At 41.6% G+C, this 24,861-nt stretch overlaps 1 protein-coding gene across 1 annotated transcript in view; it reads left to right on the forward strand.

The window, feature by feature from the left end:
* The first annotated feature begins 1,088 nt into the window (after positions 1 to 1,088).
* The window catches only part of pax2a (paired box 2a), a 28,985-nt gene continuing 5,212 nt past the window's right edge, over positions 1,089 to 24,861 (forward strand). Inside the window, exons 1-7 of the mRNA XM_020603281.1 lie at positions 1,089 to 1,656; positions 2,980 to 3,157; positions 4,205 to 4,402; positions 7,701 to 7,786; positions 7,977 to 8,096; positions 15,543 to 15,718; positions 17,761 to 17,881. Coding sequence (XP_020458937.1) covers positions 1,614 to 1,656; positions 2,980 to 3,157; positions 4,205 to 4,402; positions 7,701 to 7,786; positions 7,977 to 8,096; positions 15,543 to 15,718; positions 17,761 to 17,881 — 922 coding nt within the window. The 5' untranslated portion in view covers positions 1,089 to 1,613. The remainder of the gene's footprint in view (positions 1,657 to 2,979; positions 3,158 to 4,204; positions 4,403 to 7,700; positions 7,787 to 7,976; positions 8,097 to 15,542; positions 15,719 to 17,760; positions 17,882 to 24,861) is intronic.

Below are 24,861 nucleotides of genomic sequence, written 5' to 3' on the forward strand. Positions count from 1 at the left end.
TTTGCTAGAAAAGCTGCAGCTACCTGCAGGTAAATTGCAGTTAGACATGCAGACGTCAATGGTAACTTCATGCTAAAGTCCATGTAATTGAGCACTTTTTAAATCTATTAATCTTGTTTTTCTCTGGGGTTTTTTTCCGGATTGATTTCGACTAGAACAAATTAAAAGTGCATAGTTCAGCTACAGTAGACTTATCATTGACCTCTGACCCAGGCAACCTCAGCAGCATCAGCCTGCCTGTCCCCTCCGAGCACAGCGGGCTGTGTAACCTTCTGTATGAGCGCCATCTACAGAGCGATGCTGCACACGGGCAGTGAGTGCACGATGGCCTACTGACTGACTGCAGGCTGCGAGCTCACCTTGCACACCTGTTTGGCCACACACCACTAACTTGACTGTCTTCATGCTGCGCTCACAAAATCCAAAGACTTTTTGAATTCCTCTATTTTAGGGTATTTTTTTACGCACAGCAAGCTAAAAAAAGGAATGCAACGAAAAGCTTGGGGTGACATAGAGTAAAGTCACACCACGTAGAAGGGATTTTATTGTAAAACCGCATCCTCTTTAGCTATATTGAGATGGTGCACTTTGAACTAGAGCCTCGGCGGGTCACTGGGACGCTAGTGGCTCAGAACCTTTCACTAGCCAGCAGCAAAAATAAAACTATGATTCCTATCTGAACACCTTGTTTTACTCGTTCGATATCGCTTTAAAATGTTGGCGTAAAAACAAGAATCATGTGCGCATTCCTGAGCCTCACTCTCATCGTGCGGTTCTGTGGGGAGTCCTGAAAACATTTCAACATCATACACCAGCCTGACAGTGCTTTACCTCTCCTCTACCTCGTGCCTTTAATTTCCTTGATTCTTCACCCCAAAGTCTAATCATGTCCCATTTTATCTCCCTCCCCTTCCTGACTGTCGGATGCAGGGACCTCCTCATTTCAGCTGCAGGTTTTTACGTGGGCGAATCACAAAGTGTTGGAATCTATTGCCTTTGTCTGACAAGTCATCCATCTCTATGCGAGGGGATCTGTGGGATGGAAGGTAGGAGGGTGGGGGTGGGGTGGGCAGGGAGAAGGGTTTCATTCTCAGCCCAAAGCTTCGCTCAGGCACAGCCCATTTTGGAGGAGCGGGGGACGCACAGCGACTTCGCCTTGTCCGTGTTGTTGTCATCTCCGCCCCTATCTGGTTAAACCACAGAGCCCGCTGGTCCTCCACGTCGTGAAAGGAGAGGGATATTTCGGCCGCAGATTCCCGAGTGGACCCGTTATGACTTCAGCTACTCCTCTTTTTCCTTCATGATGTCTTTTAAACACTGACCCGATTTGAGCCAATGTTGCTGCGACTGGTGCGCTCTGCACACGCGTGGGTCATGCTCTGCACCTGACAGCCCCTCTGCAGACTTTTGAGTTTAGACTTGAACAGGAGGAAAACTTGACGTCGCCCTAACAAGTTATCCACTGCTGCAGCCTGCGGACGCCCCCCACACGGACTGTTTTACACCAAAATACAAATCTTTCTCTCTTTCTTTTTTTTTTTACTCATTTAAAGCTGCATCACCGAGGCGAAACGGCGACCTCAGTCGATTACCTTTCTTTCCTTTGCTATCCCATGGATATTCACTGCAAAGCAGACCCCTTCTCAGCGATGCACCGTGAGTACTGAATTAGTTTCTAGACAAAACCACGTATGTTTTCACTTTACTCCCTGCACAAAAGATATCCAAGTCATACAGTGGCTGCGGTGTAATTTACACAGAAATCATAGCTAGAAATATTAAATTGTGCTTTGGTTGTTTCCCCCCAGTCCATTAAGGCTTATTATTTGCCAATGTTTTTGTATTGTGCTGAAGATGACTACAGCTTTAATTTTACATAGTTTAAAATATAATTATTCGCGTCACTCGTAATATTATTAAAATGTGAATAAAACACCGAGAAGACAGTGAATAATGGCTTCTCTCGTGTTTAAAACGGGGATATTTATTTTTATTCTTTTGCGGTATAAAGCTTTAATCCAACAAATGTTAATAGAAACTGGAAAACGTGAGCTGGTTTATGTTACATTTCCAGTTAGGTGTGAAAATAGAAACTCCTCAATTTAAATACAAAGGTTTTATTAACTGCGAAAAGATACTTTAGAAGGAATAGAGCACGTTGTGTGTAAATGGTTGTAAACACTTGTTTACCACCTCTCACTTTAGATTTAGGAGGTAGAGCATAAAACTCACCGTAAACACCGTCAGTTTTTGTGGCTGCTCCTTTTCTTCATGTTTTCATCCATATGATATGCGTAAAGAAGACCCGGGCTGTGCGTAAATTATTTATTCTTCTTCATTCGCACCATCCGCGTTTGTAATATGAGTTATCAAAGCTCATTTTAATTATTTAAAGTAATTGTGCAAGGAAAATTAAACAGGTTGAAACATAATATCAGCGACATGTGTTAAGCTGCAGTGGAAGAGATGCTCCTGGAAAATGTGGGCTATCCGGGCCAGTGTACAGAGAAGGAAGAGTTACTGTTGCATTTATTGTCGAGTGAGGAGTTTTTATTGTTACTATAGTTAATGATGTTTCTTATAATCTTATTTACTGTATTTGAAAGCAACACAGTACCCAAACTTAACTCTTTTTACTTTTTGGCTGCCTCACTTTTTAATGTAACATTATTTTTATTATTATTATTATTATTATTGTTGCCACTACATTGGTAAATATATTTTATTTTATTTATTTATTTATTTATTCTTTGGCTAAAATTAAATTGTGCGTTCCTGTGTGCGTCTATGTCTTTGTATAAATGTAAATTACACTGTATGCTCTATGTGTATGTTAATGCGCTGCATTTTAAACGTTTAGGCTGAAAATGCATCTCCTTGTTCTCTGCCACCAAATAATAGAAAGCAGATGAACCCATATAAAGAACAGCCGTGCCTTCTGCAGGTATGTAATGTTATGCTCCCCCTGTGCTGCTGTTGTATCCCACGCAGGGCACGGCGGTGTGAACCAGCTCGGCGGGGTGTTTGTCAACGGCAGACCCCTCCCGGACGTGGTGAGGCAGCGGATCGTAGAGCTGGCCCACCAGGGCGTCCGGCCCTGCGACATCTCCAGACAGCTACGGGTCAGTCACGGCTGTGTCAGCAAAATCCTCGGCAGGTAAAAGGGGGGATCCACTACCAACAGAGCCTATGTGTGTCAAACATCAATCTTCTATAGCTCCTGTATGCGCACCCAGCTCTATTTCAGCCTCGGTCATCGGTTATATAGGCAGGTCATTTTTCCTTCCTTTCTCTTTTCTATCTTTCTCTCTTTTCTTGAACACAGCAGTTCTGCGTCCGAGATTTTCTATCAATCACCTGCAGCCTCGCAAAAAACAACAACAAAAAAAATCATAATCATGAAAAAAAATGACGTTTACAGCTAAACATAAAAAAACATCCCAGAGGAATATGAGGCTGCATTAATATTACAGAGGACTGTAGATGAAAAAGAAGAGAGATCACTTGAAAACTGACCTTTCAGTTTAACAAATGTGAATATAGTAAATTAAGAAAATCAGCACAGTCTACAGCCACAGCAGACTCACCTTTCAGCATAATAATCTATTGCCAAAACATCATAAACTCATTCTTTGCGTTCCCATATTTTTTCATCAGTGTAAAAGTCACTCTAAACCTGAGAAATTGGTCTATATCATTTTACGTCAGAGCACAATGCTGTGAGATAATATTTTGAAATATATTTTTTCCAGCTATCAGAAGGCATTTCAGAGGTATTTCATTTCACACACACTGAATGTTTGTCACCAACATTTACCAATAGGTTATGGTGGCATGTCGTGCATGCTACTTTAAGCTCATGGAGACTGGAAGTACGGTGTGAACTGTGCTATTGCAGCTAAACTGTCCTTTGTTCTGTCCGTCTCACTGCTTATATTGTGTGATTTTGATTACACCTCTTTTCGTTGACAATCCGTTGTGTTTACCTTCCAGCTGACACTCAGTCAGGCCCATATAACAGTACATTTCCAGGCCAATTAATAGATTAAAGCCGCCATCATATTTGTAGGTAACATGAAGATTTGAAGAGATTTGTTTTCACGCAAACGAGTTTTAAGCCACCTTTCTCATCAATCAGACGACTGATTGGATGCTTGAATTCAGGAGGGATCCGTTCAGGAACGCTCACTCTGTCCCCATGCAGGTACTATGAAACCGGCAGTATTAAACCCGGAGTCATTGGCGGCTCCAAACCTAAAGTTGCAACTCCGAAAGTGGTGGATAAAATTGCAGAATATAAACGCCAGAACCCGACCATGTTCGCTTGGGAGATACGGGACCGGCTATTGGCTGAGGGGGTCTGCGACAACGACACAGTCCCCAGCGTTTCCTCCATCAACAGGTAGGTGGAAACAGTTTTAATTTTATTGTTTAAACCAAGCATGTCAAATTGTAAAGGTCTTTCTGAAATTTTCATATTTATCTTTAAATGTGTGAAGACCTACAAAAGGAGAATCAGAGGAAAAACCTCAGATATTTGCCATGCGTAAATAAGCTCTTAAATAAATAGATATCTATTTTACCTTCACGTATTATTCGGGGTGGTCTCACAAGCGCAATTCAATCCGCTGTGCGGCCCTTCACAGCACAGCCAGCTCGGGAGCTGAGTCTGGGGCCATGCGCAAAGATTCACATCTGTCTCGATAAAAACCGATCAATACTGCGTAACCAGATCCAGCGGCAGAGGGAAATACCCAACAAAGTCGTTCAATACGAGCACCACACTGCGACAGAGGCGACAGCAGCCTTTTTATTGGCAACCAATTGCTCGGTTTTCCAACACCGAAGTGAATATGGAGCGACAGCAGATCACACATTTATGATTTTAGTGTGGTTGGACAGTTGTAAACGATGCCGGGTTTAACCACGCATTCTTCTCATTATTATTGGGTTATTTTTTATTCATTTTCATCGATGAATAAATCTAATAAAGTGTTGATCTGGACTATAAAAGAGGTTTTGTTCCACTGCAGCAGCGAAAGCAGCAGACACCCTACACCTCCACCTTTCCACATGAAACGGAACAGCAGTGGACAAAGTATCATTAGACAGAGGACGCCTGCGAAAAGCCCCAGTACATGTGTGCGAAGTGAAAAAAGCCCCATAGTGCCTGCCAGTGATGAACTTTGGTTAGGAGGCACTGTTCCAGAGAGCTAGTCATCGGCATTACATTTTAATGAGTTGAAGAGAGTCTCATAACATCCAGCTAAATGCAGGAGATGGATGAACCTTTTAAGATAAGAGAAAGACTTAAAAAAAAATAAAATTAGGCTATCATAGAAATTAGGGTTTCAACAGGCCTTTTAGCACTAGTCTGTTTTCACCTGTTGGTCATGAAATCAAGGATAATGTATTCACTGGTTTGTTTTTGATATTTTTATTATAACAAGTCCCTGCTGATAGGTTAAGATTGAGCTATGGCAGAATTACTGGTATCTATGTTAGTGTCCTTTAAAACTAAGTTGGCCTGCGCATTAATAATTAACATCAGACCTTCTGGCAATGCACAAATCAGCATTTTTAAAAATCTCTTTCTTAAAGCATGGCCTCACAAATCACACTAAGAAAATCTGTATAGGTTTCACTGTTGATTTTTTTTCCCCTACGCAAGTAGGAATACATCAGCACTGACCAAAGGTTAATTGATATTTATTTTACAGCAGTGAGAAGAAGTAGAGGAGTATTTTTGAAATGGAAAATCTAACCTTAACTCCATTCATAGTTCCCTGCATTTTTCACTTCACAGGCTATTTTAAAATATTGTCTAAAGTTCTGGATGTCCTTTAAGAGGGGATTAGGAAAGAGAGTGAACAAGTGAAGAGGCAGGCGGAGGAGGAGAAAGAGACAGTGGACCCCTGGTGGTCTCTGTGGTTAAGGGGCTGACCTCTGCTCTGTTAACTAAAGAGGATGTCCTGGCTTTAAACACATTTTCCTGCATGAATTATTAAAGATTACACAGATACTGGGTTGCACTTTGTTTTGTTGCTGCGGAAAGGAGTTTCCACTTGCTGCACCTTGCCCCATGGAGAGACATGCACCCATAAGGTCTTAAGTGACTTTCAATCATATTGATCCATGTGTTAATATTTCTTTGGGGATATTTTTTAACAACAGCCAAACACCACAGTCGTTAATTTGCTCATCCGAATTGCTTATTCAATATCAACAACACAGACTACAACAGAGACTCCAAACAAAGTCCTTGAATTTATGAGGTTCCCTCGAGTCATGAGGTCAGATAACTGTTGTGGTGAGATGTTAGAAATTCAAATAAAATATTGATATGTGTTTACTGGAGAGGGCTGATAGACTTTGTTACCCTGTCTGAAGGACAAAGTGTGGAGGACACATGAGGTAGTGAGGAGAATGAAACTAATCTGATGTACATTTTTGCCCCTGAGGAAGTTAACTCCACAGCTGCTTGAATCAGAACTGATAGCTTATTGCTGGATGTAGCGTGCGCACGTGGACGTCATCTGGCTCATCTGCAGCCTGTAAAAGTCTGTTTTTGTCACACATCTCGAGTGAGAGGTGTGGGATTTCTGTCAGTACACAAGGCCGCTTGTTGTTCAATGATTTCCTGTTCTTATGTCAATCAAAATATTACCATAGTTAATGTGATAAGAGTATGTCCCATAAGAGCTAAAGCTATGCTTGTGATCTCCACTGTACCTTTCTGTTGTGCTAAAAGAATTACAATAATCCTCAAGTGTTCAAATGTAACATTATATGTAAGGCCTCTATTTTTTGTTACCTTTAATGTTAATGGTCTTAGGTTGGCCCAGTAAGACACTATTGCTTTCCAGTCACACATAATTTATAGATCACCATTTGCATTTGTAGTTCCTCACTGCCATTCGTCTTCAGCTCTTCTAACCTGGAGTCCCAGTCAATAGGCTCTGATCCTCAGTGAGTCCGTAGGATTCCTGTGTGCTACACTAAGAAACAAAAAGACCCAGAAAACTTATGCCGGACAGAGAGAGGTAACAGAAAAATAGAGTAAGAAATAAAGGTATGATTTGGAGAAGAGTAAAGAGAGAAAGGAAAGAAAGATGTGATGAGTGTGAAAAACAGAGATTGTGAGGTACAGTAAAACAGGCAACGCATTGGACAGTAGAAATAAGAAAAGTAGATGTGGGAGTGAGAGGAGCTAAAGATCAGGTTTGAGAGATGGAGAGAGAAAAGCAGGAGAGGTAGATTATTAGAGTTGGCCAGGTAGAGCCAGTGAAGCTGATCATTGAGGTGAATTGATGTGATTTCATGCTTTGTTTGCAAGATCATTCAGACCAAAGTGCAATGAAGACTTTCCCGCCACATCACATCTTACTGGTATGGGGACTTTATCATATTTCTAACCTCAGAATCCAACTAGATTGAATTCACAATCTCAGGGGGCAACCCCTATTCAGCCTCACACAGAAGCAGAGCGATTGCCCCTGAAGCCCTGGGATTGGCTATTTGTGACAGGGGCCTGAATATAGGTAGACAAGTGCCCCAAACGATGGAGCACTTGTACATGCACGGGCGTAAGGGAACTTGATGTGCTGTGTTTAAGTGTACCGGGGCAACCGTGCCAGTGTGAAATCTCCATGCTCTGGGAGACGTATTGATTGATCCGTGTCTGTTGTTCACTTTGCCAGAATTATCCGCACCAAAGTCCAGCAGCAGTTCCACCCTTCCCCTGACGGATCTGTTACGCCACTTTCCACGCCTGGCCACACTATAGGTGAGAGTGAATGGGGCTACACAAGCACAGTCAAATGAGCCAGTCAGGGCAAACAAGAAGAAAGTGGAGTAAAAACACCTAAACATGAACACATAGTACATGCATTTACCCATTCTGAATAACATGCACCACAGTCATGCAAAGACTCACTCATATACTGTACACACTCAAAATCAGCTTTCTCCATCAGTACCCAGCACAGCCTCCCCCCCTGTGACCAGCGCCTCCAACGATCCCGTAGGATCCTATTCCATCAACGGCATTCTGGGTATCCCCCGCTCCAATGGCGAGAAGAGGAAACGAGAAGATGGTAAGGGAGACACAAGATCCCTTTGTTTTCTGTCCTTTTAATTCTCTACATCGCTCGTCTCCTACTTTTTTGCTGTGTGAAGAAGATGGCATTTATGACAGCACTGAAGCCAAATGTGTTTCTGTGTGCTGTCTCCAGTGACTTGTTATGTTGTATATCAGGCAGGGGCGAATGTTGAGAGAGTGTTGTGATTCAATCAGCTTTTTGATGCTCTATGTTTTACCATACGCCTACAGAGCTGCATCTCAATTTTATACCATCCTCAGACATTCTGTAGATATCCCATATAACTGTCATACAACTCTAATCCCCCTTGGCAAGGCATCAGCTCTGCTGCTCCTTGCTTTCATTTCTATAGCGTAACAAAAGTCAGAAAAAGAAGCTCTTTTGTGATTCTCTGCCTTGATACGATCAGTTAACCACCAGTAATTTAATATTCTGTACTATACAGCTATATAAATACATTTGGACAGAATTTTATTTTATTCTGCGGTGCTCAACAGCATTAAAATATTCAATACTAAAGTATTTTTGTAAAACTTAGACTGTGTGTTATACCATGGAACTGGCAAGAAAATAGACTTAGATACACTCAAAGATTAAGTGGAAGCCTATCCGGTCCAAGCCAGAATTTCTCATTCCTAGGCAAGGCAAGAGAATGGACGCACACCGCCTGAGGGCTAATAGATTATCGGTTGAGCAAACAATTGGCTTTTTTAATGCCTATGAATTAACATGTCCCTGGTGGAGGCCTGAACAGGTGTAGGAACAGACCGGTGGAGGCAGGGAGGGGGCTACATGTGTGCCTGTGTGTGTGCTTGTGAGTCTGTGGTACTGCTGTGAGGTGGCTGATGGGGTGATATGGTTGAAAATGATCTCAAAGAGCACTCATCAAAACAGGCCACTTCCTTCTTTTATGTTTCTGTCTCTTTAGTTCTCTGGAGTGGCAACCACTTGGATGGAAGGAAAATAGGATATTGTAAGTTGAAGTTAGACAACCTTCTCTTTTGTTTTGGTCAATCAGATCACACCACTTTCCTGTCAATTACTGTTCTTGCTTTTTCAGGGTTATGAGCTTAAGGGGACGAGGCTGGGAAGATTTTTTTTCCCAATAAATAACCTCCAGAGGAGTTAAACTGGCATGCATTTCGTTGTACAATGTACAATGACAATAAAGTTAAAGTTAAGTTATACAGTAATGTGTAGTGTAGCTTTGTAGAACTGTTATCAGGCAAAGAAAGCTGTGGATTTTCAACAACAAGATGCAGTTTATTGTAATCTAAAATGAAATTTTAATGGTTCTCAACTTGGCATTTCCATGAAATTTGACTGCTGACCTACAGCAGCTCTTGTGTTGAGTTACTTGCGGTAATTTTCAATTGCCCACATAGTTTTAAAACAATTTTATCATTGCTGTTACAGTAAAAAGCAAAGCTAGAGGGACAGTCTCAGCTGCAGCAAACCTGTATATAAGAACATGACCTGTCTATCTGAACTATCTCACAGCAATATGTTTCCTGCTAACATGTTAGCACAGTACTTTGCAGACAACTCAGTAAATACAAGTGAAAAAGTGAATAAAATAACAAGGGGAGACCTAGTTTTCAAATATTAAATATTTTTAAACATCACTCACTAGCCTTTGTTGCATGTCTATAATCTAAAGGAAAGTTTTCAGCTTGAACGCTTCACATGTTTGTTATAACTGGACCATGATGAAAAAAGCACTGCAGTCCTTGTACTGCTGGTGTTGTGATGGTAGTGGCATGAGATCCCGGTGTGGCTGAAGTCAGCAACTGCCCTTTGAGGAAGAAGGGTCCCCATTACTGGAGGGCTGTAGAGATAATGTAGTGTGACATGCATTACGTATACGGGGTCCCCGTAAGATGAGCTTCAGGGACATAGGTGCCAAAAGAGCCATTAATCTGTCCTTGTCATGTGTTATGGCAAATTAAAAATAGCATGTTACACTGGACAGCTTCAAGTGAAAGGAGGAAACAGAGACAGGAGCAGAGGAATGTCAGAAAAAAGCTTGGTTTATAAGGGGAGGAGGGAAGAACGTGGAGGTCCTGGCAGCTTCAATGAGAGTTGAGCAAGAATTAGTCTTAGAACTTGTGCACGTGTATATATGCACCTATGTGTGTAGTGCACGTGTCTGTTTGTAACTCTGTGGCTTCAGTTGCTCCTTACATGGTGAACATGGTGACATTTAAAAGAATTTGCAATTCTGCAGAGAAAAGCCATTAATTCACAAATTAACATCTCTCCCTTCTCCCTCCCTCTATCTTGGATGTACAAGCTATTGAAAAGACAAAAGAAATAGCCTTAAGGGAGGAAAAGAGAGAGTTTCAGCCCTTTTTCTGTGGAGAGATTGGTTTGCATGTCTGCAAGCAGCGATACCAATTATGCCAGTGCTGGGAGAATGTGTCTCAATGCGCCACCTCCTTTGCCCCCCATCTCCCACCACCATCACCACCACCCCACCCCGAATCTATCCATAGCCAGATTTATTTGTGTATCTCATTACAGGAAATGGAATGTTGTTCCTGCCAAATGCATTAATAGTGAGGTGGGGAAATTAGCCTGTTGTACTGCATGCTCTCACTCAGTCATTTAAACCTATGGTGGAAGTGGAAGCCAAGAAAAGACAGAGAGGACTGGGTGACAACTGCTTTGTGATTGTCAAAACTGTATGAAAGTGTGAACTCATTTAAAAAGGCTGAGCTTCATGATGATTATGAGCTAATTATTATGTGAGATGTACCTGCTCTCATTTGTTTTCTATTTAAAGGAAATGTTTTGGTTTTTTTCACCAGAGGTGCAGCTTTATGTAAATTCAGTGTTTTCGTGGTCTTAGCACACAGTGACAGGTTACTCCTGACCTTGCTGCTGTATGCAGTCAGGTTGATGTGACCTAACTGTATGTTTCTCATTGCTGACTTACCATGTCCTGGATGTAGCCCAGTGGAGCTCTGGAGGAGGAGGAGGACAGGCAGTAGGGAGCTACAGTGATAAATTAGATGGAGAAAGAAAAGGTCATAACTTGTGATTGTAGCATGGGGGTGAGATGTGTGTAGAAAGAGCAGATGAGTGAGTGAGCAGGGAGAAAAAAAATATGGCTTAGCAACTTGTTCATTCATGACATAAAAGAACGATCACGCACAGCAGCCAGAGTCATATCAACCTTGTTCAATAGCCTGAGGAAAAATGAATACAGTCGCTGTTTTGAGTTTTTCAGATTTGATATTTGGGTCTTTTGGCGATTGTCCAGTTTGTATCTTTTAACTTGTATGACCTATTTGTCGAGTTTAAATCAGTTAGTGTATGAAGTTGAACCTAGGCCTACACTGGTTGACTAGTCAAGCCAGGCCATGACAATGAGTCAATAGAGGATCACTTTAGAAAATAAATGCATCCACAGCAAGACAGAAATAAATAGAATCATGAGCACCATGATGGCCCTGATGGGGTCTGTGTGGAAGAGAAAAGCCCAGGTATGAGAGGGGCCACGGAGCGTAACATAGAGACAAGAAGCTGTTAGGGTCTCGACAGTAGGGGAGGACACAAAAGGGTCCACATTGCATGTCTCTCCTTCCTCCTTCTCTGCTCTATCTCTGTCATACTATGACTTCAGCATTTCATTTCTCCTCTTATCATTCCCAACTTTCTGAGTCTTGTGGGTTAACCATTTGCACTCAACAAATTGGCTGCATGAGACCATGTAGTTGTAAACAATATACAATGAGCTCCGTCACAAAAGTATAAGGAGAGGGAACTCACTCACTGGAGAGGAATCATGTCAGAGAAAAGTCAATTACGGGCGCCAGTGCCGAGAATTAATGGAGCGGGGCATTACTCAGCTTGAGGAGGGAGAAAAGGCAAGAGAAAAGAAGGCATACGTTAATTGGACTTCCACAAATACTCACCACACAGGGTGGCAACGCTAAACGGCAGACTGGTCCAGAGGAGGGCAGAGAAGCAAAGAGATGAATACAAAAAAAAAAGGAAAAGAAACAGGAATGGAGTCATGCTGAAGAGGAAGTGGGTGTACTGCTTTGTTCGTCCTTATTAGTAGTCCAAAAACAAACTACCAACCTTAAACTACTGTCCTCTTATTAATATTATAGACTCAAACTGGAACCAAATAGTCATGTATTTTTGTTTATTAGAAACATTCTACAAAACCCTTGATCAGAGAATGTGAATTCAAGTTAAAAAATAATAATAATACTACTAAACTACCAACTCAGCCTCAGTGCTGGCAGTGAGTGCAAATATCAAATAAGCATCACTGTGCCTGCTGACAGTCAGTACGCTGGTCGGTGGTGCTAAATTGAATTAATAAAGCTCTTAAACATGCCACAACATAACAGGATCTTAACAGCCATAGCAGTGTTGCTGCCCCCTCCCCACCCCCACCCACCCAGCGCTCTCCTTTCCACTTCAGAGGTTTCATAAATATAGCTAGCTTACAGGGAAGGAGTGTTCACCCTCTGGGTATACCAGTTTGTTTGTGCTCTCTTTTTTTTACAAGCTCAACTGCATTTTTAAAAATATCAACAAACGATCCGTAATTTGCGATAGCATCATTTCACCTATCAACAGAAGACAAATAAGTGAACGGTCAACTCGCAGCCTCTGATCTAGGAAACCCCACATCACTGATTTACGAAGAGAGCTAGGCAGTGTGTAGGAATTCATTTGCCTTTCAAACAAACCCACACCTCAGTTCTCTTCTGAGTTATCTTATCACAGGGGAACAGGGGAGATGAAAGAGGGACATAAACTGCCACCATGCCACTGGAGGACATTAACGTCCCCCTTAGAGACAAAGCAAAACAGAACAGATTTTGATACACTTGTGGTCTGTGTTGCATTAGGTGCTGTCCTTTGTTAATTCTGTGTGCACAGTCATATGAGTGTGTGTGTGTGTTAGTTTGCTGAAGGCATACAGCAACATTGTTAAACAAGAAGACGAGTTACAGTTTCATGTTCGTTGGCTGAGTTTGTCTTTGGTGCTTTGAGTTGATACAAAGCTGCACAGTCCGTTTAAAATGTTTGAGTGCATCATGGTGAAATATCCAACTTTTGGACACAACAAGGTCAAACAGCATCTGTCTGCTGATCAAAGAAAGTATTTACCAGAAATTACTTTAGGGGTGATGTGTGAACGTCACTGTTGGAAAGTCTTGTTTTTTTTTTATCTCAGTTTGTCTCCTCACACGTTGATGTTAAAACAAAGAGACGCAGTCAGCTGGTGTTGTGGGAGTGATAAGAGAATACCTGCTGAGACACCTCAAGGGATTGAAGAAACAGTGAGAAAATGAAACAAGCCAGTCAATGAGGCACACACACACACGCAATTTGAGAGTCAGACTTCACACTCCACTTGACACACTGACTGTCAAAGGGTGAATCTGATTTATTGCAGTTATCTTATGATATGTGTATGTCAAACAAGAATCTCTAATGGTGAATTCTGAAACTAAATGAGTTACTGTTCTAATTCTATTTAAAGGCCATATCTGTAATTGTTGGGCCACATCATTTTGAAATATATTCACACACGTAACTGAAGAGATGAACAAATTAGGCCTGTTTCACATCAAATTTTAAACATTACTGGTTTAAACAGAATTACAAAGTGTTGCTGATATTAAAAATGGTCTTTTAATTTTGATAGTGAGACTCTTCTTTACATGTAGAAGCACACAAGAAAGTATCCTGTAATGGGAATCTATGTGCCAATTCAGAAGGTCTGATTATGTATGTTTTGCGTGTGTGTGTGTGTGTGAGGGTGGGGTGGGGGGTTGCCGAGTGCAAGCATGCTCCTTCGTAGTGAGTGACAAACACTTGCTACTGATCGATCTTGCCTCCATTCTCAGACCAGGTGATACAAGATAATTAATGACTCCATTTTCATCTGTACAACAGACAACAATGGCGTTTTATACAGCAACACTACTGCTGCTCCAGCACCAGCAACCCCAACCCTGCACCAATGGCAGCTGAAAAAAATTAGCTAAAATATTCACTTAACTGATGGAAGGAAAAACACGTGGCAGAAAAAAAATCCGATTCTGTCATAAATGTTACACAAAGCTAAAGTCAATATATTTTAGCTGTGAAACACACAGACCTTCCCATACACACCTTCCTCTCTACACATACACACACTCATACCCAATTGCAGACCTCTATTCCATTCTCTCCGTGGATCTATTTCTTGGTGCGACTTGGGTTCATCCTCTGGCCTCAGCCATTGAAAAAAGGTCAAGCAGCCGAGCAGAATGGCAATAACGCCCCTGAAATGGTACCATCAGTTGAACATGATTGATCAATTGAATTCTATAGAACAGAAAAATGTGGGATTAAGTAGAGTATTATACGCACAATGAGTTGAGGCATGATGTTCATTCCAAGTTCATTTCGCCTCCCTCCTCTGCTGGCAGATCAGGCAATCAATAGTGGCCTTGCATATCATATATCACTGCTGGCTCGCCCAGTAGAGAACATAATCTGCTGCAAATTTAGAATGACAGATTTGTACGGGAGCTAAAGCCCTCATCCGCTGTTGGTGGTGGGGTATAGGGAGGTAAGGGAGGGTGGTGGGAGGCATGCAGTGCAGTGAAGGTTTCTGGGATGTCTGCTGGAGGTTTTAGCTGCAGATTTTTTTTTCTTTAGCATTCAGGACTTGATGACTGAGGGGAGAGAGAGCTTCAGTGCTGCAGTGGGGTCCCTGGCTGTGTTGATAGGGTCAGAGAGCAGGAGAACCAAGGAAGCACAGGCTCATTTGTTTATATAGAGTGTGACCAAGTGAGGAAATGCATACGCTAGCTCTCGACACCCCGTCCTCATTCGGCCCCGAGTACCGTTGCCACTCCATTCTGTTTTCCAGAAGACAGGCAATATGTGGGGGAAGGAGGGAGAGAAAGAAAGACAGAGAGAGAGAGAAGGGTAATATATTCAGGAGGAAATAGTACAGTTAAATAATGGCTCTCCATTTCCCGCTTGGAGAATGAGAGGCTCTGTATGTGATCGCCAGCCCTACTTTCTCCTCCTGAAACACACGCTCTCCCTTACAAGTATATATTTGCACTGATGGTAATCCATCAATTACTATAGACCTATCACATGATGACTGTGCTGATGGTGGCTGCAAGGAGAGGTGGGGGGAGGAAGAGAACTGCTTGACTGAGAGTATGTGTGTGATAGGAAGAGAGAATGAAACACAGAGACGGAGATACAAAGCAGACATGCTGGTGGGTCTCCCTGAATTTACTACTGCTCCTCATGCCATCACTCTCATACCCGTTGAGCTCAAACATTTTTTTTTCCTCATGCTTATTTCACTGCTGTTATTAGCCTTATAGAATATCATCAAGTAAAAATACTGGAGCTGTGGTCTGATACAGAATGTTGTCCCTCCTCTCCATCTTTCTCTAGATGGCTCTGATGGCTCAGCCCCTGGCAGTGACTCTCAGGGCAGTGTGGAGAGTTTAAGGAAGCACCTGCGAGCAGACGCCTTCACCCAGCAGCAGCTGGAGGCCCTGGATCGTGTGTTTGAACGTCCTTCTTACCCTGATGTCTTCCCCACTTCAGAACACATCAAACCTGAACAGGTTGGTCACACTGATTTCTTTCTGCTCAATGAAATTTAAAGCCCTGCACTGACGTCTTGGTTACTTGCTTCCTATATATCCTTAAATAGTAGCAGCTAACAATAAAATAACTCAGATTTAACATTATTTAGTGAATTAAATGATAAATATTCTGACACAGGTGACAAAAAGCTCTATGCAACTTCTTGCTTAAAGCAACCTACAACCCTACAGCCTATTAGAGCAGATAAACTTTATTTACATTCATTAGTCTGTTAAACAACAAGAGACTATTAATTTTTCCAGTGGAACTCTATGTGGGTGCCCATGCTGCCTTAGCAGTGCCCTAATTGAGTTCATTTTCATCTCTGCACGATCGTGGGGAATTACAGCGGCGATAAATCAGAGGGACAGCCCCTCAGCCGGCTATACAGGCCCTAATGCAGCTAATTACCAAAGTGATTTCTACGGCAAGATCAATACGAAAACGAATTGGAAATGACTTGCAATCACAAAGAATGGAGGAGAAGGTATTAAAAAGGCGAGAGGAAGGGGGAGGAGGGGGGCGAGTAACAGCATCAGAATGGTCCAGAAAAATCAGTTTTAATTTAATGTAATATTAATCAGGCTGCTTTCCACTCTTTCTGTGCACCTCGTTTTTTTCTCCCTGCTTCCAGCAACCCCTCCTTTTCTTAAACTGGTGAAAAGGTGGGATATTAGGCCATTAGGGGCTTGTCTGGTGTCTGCGTTAGGACATTAAAAAGCCATTTTGAAGAGACCAGGCTGAATAGGCCTCATCCCTCCCACACTTCTGGCAGCCATGTGGTCAGGTCATTCAGGCCCCTCTGTGCATGCCACTCGCCCTCCGCCCAGCCCTGCCCACAGCCCATCTGCATGACAAAATGGCTCTTGTGCTGCCGAGGCCCAGCGGAATAGACAGGAACATCCAGCCCAGTGCCAGGGAACAGTTGTAAGCAGACAATTAGAGTTTATCTGGGATAGAGGCAGACAAGACTGGGGTCACCAGCTCAGCCCTGTGGGACCCCATCCCATTGAGACAAACAGATGCACACAGGAACTGTGATACAAACACTCGCACACACAAATGTGTGCACACACTTATCCTTTCAAAGAAGAGTCGGGTCAGGAAGTGTCATCTCATTAACAAACAGGATTCATCACAGCTGCTAGCAGAGTCTTAACCTGATATTAAAGTGAATAAATATTAAAGAGACTCAGTGGTGGTTGATCCTCATGCTTCTGTGTGCAGTAGACTACTGCGTTATTTGTACTAGAAACTGTAAAACATGAAAAATGGCTGTAGCACGGTACGTTTAATCGCATTTGAAAAGAAATGCAATGAAAACCTCCAATAAAAAGTAAAAATACTAATAAAATATAAAAAGCGAAAAACAATATACACTATTTTATCATTTTATTAACTTAGTTTTATGTGTTCATCCTGGAGGTATAGCACAAAGGGTGATTTTGAGGTTGTACTCCCCTTTAAAAATCCACACCACATGTCTCTCCTGTAACAAAGCCCTGAATGTCTCCTCCCTTGACTGGTCACAGGGATGACTGCAGTGGAGCACAAAGAGCCAGCTGACACCCTGTCCTTTCACTCCTCTTCCAATCTCTGTCTCATCCCTCTCTCCCTTTCTGCCTTCTCCTCAGACAAGCCCTAATGCAGGCATACATCATGAGTCTTGGTAAAGCATGGGAAGGGGTGATGGCGGTGTTCACAGAATTCACAGGAAGTATTCAGAAGGAAACACAGTCAGAGTATCACCGACAATTTCCTCAGACACACCAGAGGTTTCCTTTAGACTGATATCGTGTCCTAAGCTGGGGGTTCTTCTCTTCTTCTCTAACACTGACACCCAAAGTATGTGTCCTAAGCTGGGGGTTCTTCTCTAACACTGACACCCAAAGTAGGCAGTGATATCAAGCACATCACAACCCCAATCTGATGGAATGTGACATTGTGTGAACTGTTGTTTTTAACGTATGTGTGCACCTCTCCACTGATATCTTTGAATTTGTTTTGCCTTTGTCTACAGGCAAATGAGTACTCTCTCCCATCGCTGAACGCTGGCCTGGAGGACGTAAAACCGAGCCTCTCCACCAGCGCAAGCTCCGACCTCGCCTCCAGTGTCTCCCAGAGTTACTCTGTTGTAACAGGTACAATCTGACTCATGCTACATTGATCCCTAACAGAACACACATGCAGCCGCAGCAGGTCAAAGTCATTTGCGGCAAGGTGGATGAACTTACAGGCCTCAGTGTTCAGATCACAAACATTTAGCTTTTGCTTCTGCTGCAGTCTTTTCATATTGTTCCACCACATCCATCACTTTGATTTATCAGCTGTCCCAAACTAAACACTTACACCAGCATTCCTGATACTGTCAGCATTAACATAGGACTATCAAATTCTTCTAAACTGTCCTTTGTCTCTTAGTTTGCCTTTGTCTGTTTAAAAAAAACTTAGTAACACATTGTTCCTCTCATGTTGATCAACATGTTGAGTCAAACTGAATAAGTGCAAATCACATGCTGATTTAATTGTAGCTGGAAAGGATGGTAGCATTTACTGATTATATAAAGTGTTGTTTTACCCTCAGTTTACAGCTGTATCATACCCCTGATAATATGGATAATTACCCTTGAATTTTACTTTTACATACAGCAACTCACTGTGTGTGTTATCTTCAAGGGTGAAAGTATTAAAATGTACAACTCCACAAATTATTTTAAATGTGTTCAGCTGAAAGGACAGGGTATGGGTCAAAAATCAATTGCTTCTTATTTAAGATAATGCACAATCATTGAGTCATCAACTGGATTGTATTTTGACTTCTATTTCTTTATTATGGCTTACACATTTTACAGCAATATAAAACTCTTGTCATCAAATGAAAAAACTCTATCAAGGCACTTTTTGTGCCACTCTGTGTTTATTTCTAACTGACAGAGCCAGGTGATATATCATCTGAGCCCATTAAATCCTACAGGCCTTTCACACGCTGCTACTAACTGGCTATTGTGTTAGCGTGGATTGGCCTGCTAACAGATTGACTGGGAGCGCTTCTCATAAGAGACAGCTGCTGTTCTCGCCACTACATGACATTGTCATCAAAGGCTATGATAGCCCGTTGATTGACAGCGGCTGGAATAGCACTGTGGCTGGCTGTGTGCCTCGTGCTATGGTTAGAGAGAGAGGAAGAGGCCCAGATACCAATGAGACACAGCCAGTTAAAGAAATGCTGAAATTACAGGTTTTTTCCAACATACAAACTGGCTTCTGTTTTCATTAGTACCTTCCTCCTAAGGCTAACAGGTATTGGCAGGTGCGGTGTATTGAATGTCTTCTGGCATTAACTATCTGTATCATATAACCCACTTCGGCTTCTTTTGCTCTGCTGACCAGGTTGATGACTACCTGTTTAATTGAAATATTGTTTCGTTGTGGCTGCTGAGGCTTTTTCCCAGGAGAGGTTAGGTTTGCTGATGGCCACACTGACTCAAGAATAATATGCCTGGCTTTTAATAAAATGCCAATAATTACGCAATGGGCACCAAGTCAATGAGTCCACTGTGATGTGTGCATGTGTATGCATGTGTGTGAGAGAGAAAGTAAAGAGGAGGGCAGTATGATTGAAACCTGCAGTGGCCCTTCTCAGATGATCCCTATGGTCCAGTCCCAGACTCAGGCACAAGAAAGACCCCTTTTTATTACTGAATGTGTGGGAGGTAGATTTGCCCCAGAAAGTTGGGCCTCAGGAGAAGAAAGGTGTGTTTTTGTCTTTTATACCGGGTTCCTCCTATGAAAGCAGTCTCGCTCTGGAGAGCACTCTCATAGCAGGTGGCCTCCAAGCCACCTGGGGGCTTGTGGCCTCCTAAAGATGACATAATAAGCAAATGTACTAACAAAACTTTTAAAAAGTAGAATACGACAACATAATTTGGTATAGCCATTTCAGTATTCTGGGTGGCAAATTAAACTCAGAAGTCATATCCAGTAAACTTTTATTACTTAATTTTTACAAGTATACAAAGTATTGCATGAAACATTTGATTGGGTGTAGGTTGTTAGTGCATAATATTACTTTTTTGCCATTAGCAAAGCCTGTAAATAGGAATGTATGCCAAGGCAGAAAAAATGCTAAATTACCTTCCTCACAGAGGCTGAGATCCAATTATCAATAAATTATGCTCTCATACTAGATGGAGCCATGAGATTATATTCATTCTTTAACTGTTTTCTGCTCCCAATTAAAATTTATATAGTTATTGATCTTGTTGATTTTTATGTCCTGAAATTTACATAATCTATTAAAGAAGAAAGATTAATGAAGTACTCAGCTTTGCATTACAAGGACGCCCGCAAAAGCAATGCTGGCCATCTTTTGTGTCCTCTGTTTACCCTAATATGTGCGAGAGACAGTTACCTACTGTAGGAGAGATTCAGGGCAGTGAAACGGACCAATGGGGTTTACTATGAAGCACAGATTGTTTACAAATGATTTCTCTCCTGCACAATGAAAACCTCTAGATTTAGGAAATTTAGGAAAATTCGTTGTAATGTCATCAGTTATTAGTGAAAAAAAAGTAAGTAAAGGAGGATATTCTCTTATCTCTCTAAAGAGGAATAATGAATCTGGCTTCTTTGTAATATTTGCAGTTCAGTGGTCTGTGCACAGGCTGGGCTTGATAATCAGCAAATCCTCTGGGGATCTGGTTGTAAATGTTCACCTCCCTGGCCTACTACACCTCCAGCAGATGTGGAGATGCAATGCTTTTCCTTTTGTCTTTATATCCCTTTCATTCTCACCTTTCTATTTCTCTTTCTGCTTATGAGTGAAGCGTTATAACACTGTACAGATAAGGGGGGAGGGGTGGTTTTTATTTCAGATTAATGTAAGCTGAAATGTACACCACACTCTGAGCCTATTGTATGACTTGGCAGTACCAGCTATTCTCCGCTAACAACAAGCAGCTACCTAGCTTGCAGTGCCTGGTGTGTGGACTAGTGACAAACGGCTTGTCTCAGCTCAGTTAACGCCTGCAGGCCCGAGCTCAGAAATTAATGTTTATATCACCCCCTGCAATAGCACACTAACCTTTGAGCACACATTTGATAATGAATGACTTAAAACCTTTGGATGGGGAATTCAAGCTATTTAGCTGCGCAAATATTCTTTACTCACTCACAATTAAATGCAAACTTTGACAGATGTTCTTTTGTGTCTTTCTGGCGTAAGTGGTTATAAATTACCACTTCTAGAAGGCTGGTTAGTGATGGAAGAGTTTAAACTGTCTGGACTTGGAAAAAACATGACTGTGTCCCTGAAATTTTTAATTTATAATTCTTTGTAGACTCCTCTCCAGATGACTTTGCACAAAAGAAGGAAGTTTTGCCATAATGTTAAGTATACTGTAGAAATGAAAAAGTTCTCCGTGGTATGAATGTCAGCCTTTGAGAACCAGAGCTGTGCCAATAAGTGGTTTGCTCACTAAAGTTCCTTGGTGTACGTTTAAAGCTGAAACGCTCACTTGAGGGAAGGCTGTTGTAGCTATATTTGGATGCATCACTCACAGGACTGCTGTAGGTTCTTAACAGTCCATTTTTATGGTTGATGGGGTCTGTAGACATGTTATCAGTGGTGCAGCTGAGACAGATGTTGGAGAACTCTATAGTGTCTCCACTGTCTCAGAGATGTGTTTGCTGGTGAGAAGAGTCCCCAAGGACCTCTAGTTTATCTTCCATCTCCATCATCAGGGCCTGTGATTTGACAGACTCCCTTTACCCAGGCTCTGCCTCGTCTCCAGGACAATAAGCAGCACCATGTCTGATTAGTTTCAGAGTTCAGTGGTCTTGAACGTTGTGTTTGTACCGTTTGCTGTTGTGTTGTAACCCCCTGTCTGTCTGACAACGGTTACTCGGGCGCTGAGAAAACAGAAGCCTACAGCAGTAAGCAGAAATTCTCAGATACACTGTAAACAGGCTAGGCCCCGGATTCATGTTTGGCACCTTCAGAGTCATCCTTAAAGCTCAGGTTAATGTATTAAAGGTTATGTGACCCAGTGTCAACTTGATAGTAAAATAAGTGGTCCTAAGAATGACAATATGCTGCACTTGTCAGAGCAAGATTCACTTAACAAACAGTCTGAGGTTACACACAATCCATTTTTTTCTAAACTGTGGAATATAGTTACTGGATATTGCTTTATTGTAGAGAATAATGCTTATACTTTTACTATACAGTATGTCTTTTAATATGTATGTAGTTATTAAATTTATTTTAATCTTGGTTGCCTGTGAAATTCCTGCCAACTAGGCTTGCTTTGAATGCTGCTGTTTCAGGTATAGTACGTGTTGGATATGGTGCTTTTAAGGTGTTTCGGACCAAGGCTAACTGCTAACATCATCAGCTGTATTGTCTTATATCAATGAATGAATATTTTTTTCTGAGAGAATGGGGGTTGTTATGCACCCGAATCAACCACAGGGTAACTGGACGTGTGAAGGCTGTTTTGATTTAAATGGCTTTAATATCCTACATATTAGCCATAATTAACTGAAGAGCTGAACTGAGGGCTAGTCATTTGCAATCATTCTTAAGCAAACTGTGTTTCCAGTACATTTCTGACATATTTATACAGTGCATATGACAAAGTCTTTGGTTCACCCAATTAAATGGAAAGCCTCATTAGAATATTTCTTTTTATGTCAGATTTATGGCAACCCTTCTTTTTAATGATTTGAATATAAGTCAGAAACTTACTTATTGTGTTGTTCTCACTATAACTTTGGTATTTGTTTCAATGAAATAAAGATATGAAGGTATTTGGTGAAACTAAAATACCTTTTTCTAAATTCACATGTCCAACTGTCACAAAGACAAAAAGAGGAAGGAAGAGAGTTGGGAAACCTGTTATCGATTTCTATGGGAAAACAGTCAGTTATGTTGCCTGATTCCCTGGTGTTAGGTTCATAGGGTTTTATCTCCCTTCCATAGAACAGTCTTTATCTTAATGAGGAATTGCAACACACAGTCCTATTGTAAAAAAAAAAAAAACAATGATGGGAGAAGCAGCTAATGAGGCTATCATGGTGACAGGAAGGAGCCATCTCTCCCCACAGGCCCCAGTGAACAGAAGAGGCTCTGCAGCAGACGTGGGGAGGCCGAAGACAGAGCTCACATTGATTGTGTAGGTTCAAGAGGCAGAGCCGGTGAAATGAAAGATGCCAACGCTCATCAGCCAAATTAGATCAAAGTGTAGGGTTCTGAACTGTCTGCAAACCAATTGTTTGGTTATTTGTGGGAGTGATTTTGTTGTGAGAAAGCAGCCGTGAGATTATATTGTTTGTTTTCCCAAAACCTCTGGGAAATTTTTTATGCATTTGAGCTTGATTGATCAGGCGTGATGTGGTGTTCACTGGTTCAACATTTCACTGGTGTATGTTTCCATTTATTTCAATGAGTTACTGCTGCATGCATATGGGATTACTATTATTATTATAAGCTATGTAAATGAACAAATCAACTGCTTATCTATTCAGAATTCATGTGAAATACCTGGTTCTGAAAAGAAAAGTTGATATAAAGTAGGAAGTGCATTTATTGTAGTGCTCCTCATCCTTTAGGCTCTTTGTAATTCATACAACAAAACTGCTCAGAATTTGGAGTCCGGCCACTATTTGGTTTATTGCCCTGTAGCTATGTGCGTGACAAATCAACAGACGTCTGCTGCAATTTGTTTGTGCCTCTGTACAATAGTTTTCCTTTTGGCTACTTGGACATTTAGAAAAGCTATGCCATATATTCTTTCCACCATACATCAGAGACTGAATCGAAGGTATATATAATATGTGGGGATTTACATTTCTACATTATGTCTAGTTTTTTTTTTGTTTTTTTTCTGCCTGGCAGACTCTCACCCATCATATCCACCTTCTTATGTGTGCAAAGCAGGAGCCCCATGAGGCATCCTTTGCCCCCTTCACCCCCTTCTCTGTTGGGGACTCTGTGTTAGCTGACATCTTGCCCCACCAGTCCCGCCTCCCTGTAGATGCCTATGCTCCCAGCTACCCTGCCTGTGTCCGCAGCTCCCGCTACAGGCACTATGCCAGCCAACCCTTTATAGAAGGTAGAATTTTACCATTTAGGCCCCATAACTACTTCTAAATCAAGTGTTTTCTTCATTTTCATATATGTTCATTTGTAACAATTTAGCTTTTGTCATTATCTATTATTTTAACTCTCATGTTTCAAAGCCATCAGTTCCATGCTTTGTAGATCTACTGTTGTGTGCTCAGGAGCAAAACTGTTTGCCCCTCATTAGCAGCACAGGCTCAGTCCCCCTTTTCACCCTGCTTTTCTCCAGCTCTGACCCTTTGCTTGTCTCTTGGGTTAACAATAGGCCTATAAGTCCTTCTAAGGGGGATGCAGAGGCATAGACATAGGGCTGGGGCCCTGTCCTGTGTGCCCCTTCATCTAGTCAGGCCTGATGCTGTCACTGTCAATTACAACACTAAATGTGGAGCAAAGATCAGAACACTCTCAATGGCCTGATGCTCCTGTCAGTTTTAAAGCTACAGTGGTTTATTAATATAAAAGTGACTTCAGTGTCTGATGATATGATTTCATGTAAATATCTTTCCTCTAGTTAACATGCAAATCTCCCTGTGGTACTGTAGACTGATATCCTGTCCAGGATGTACCCAGGATTTCACCCAGTGTTTGTTGGCATTGGCTCAAGTCCCCATAAACATTAATGGTCAACATGCAACTTATTCTAAAAGAATCTTGCTGACGAAATCTGATGTTTTGTGACAGATTTCTTATTATTTGTGACTATATGCATCACTGCACTTTGATATTATTGTGTTCTTAGCATGTGGAAAAGCACAAAAATACAATGACACTGTTATCATAATAACACTATAATCAATGATCAACCCTGCTTTCAGGAAATGACATGAATACTGTATACTGAAAATTTGCAACAGTGAATACAGTTTGATGGAAACTTACTGGCCTGATGCTTTTGTCAGTTCTTTTATTATGAATTTTGTATTGTCATTATTCACAGCATAATTAGGAAACTTTAATTAATGTATCTGGCAAGTTGCAAAATGTATTAGTAATAATATG

This window comes from Monopterus albus, unplaced genomic scaffold (assembly GCF_001952655.1).
Source record: "Monopterus albus unplaced genomic scaffold, M_albus_1.0 scaffold60.1, whole genome shotgun sequence".
In the NCBI taxonomy this organism is placed as follows: Eukaryota; Metazoa; Chordata; class Actinopteri; order Synbranchiformes; family Synbranchidae; genus Monopterus; species Monopterus albus.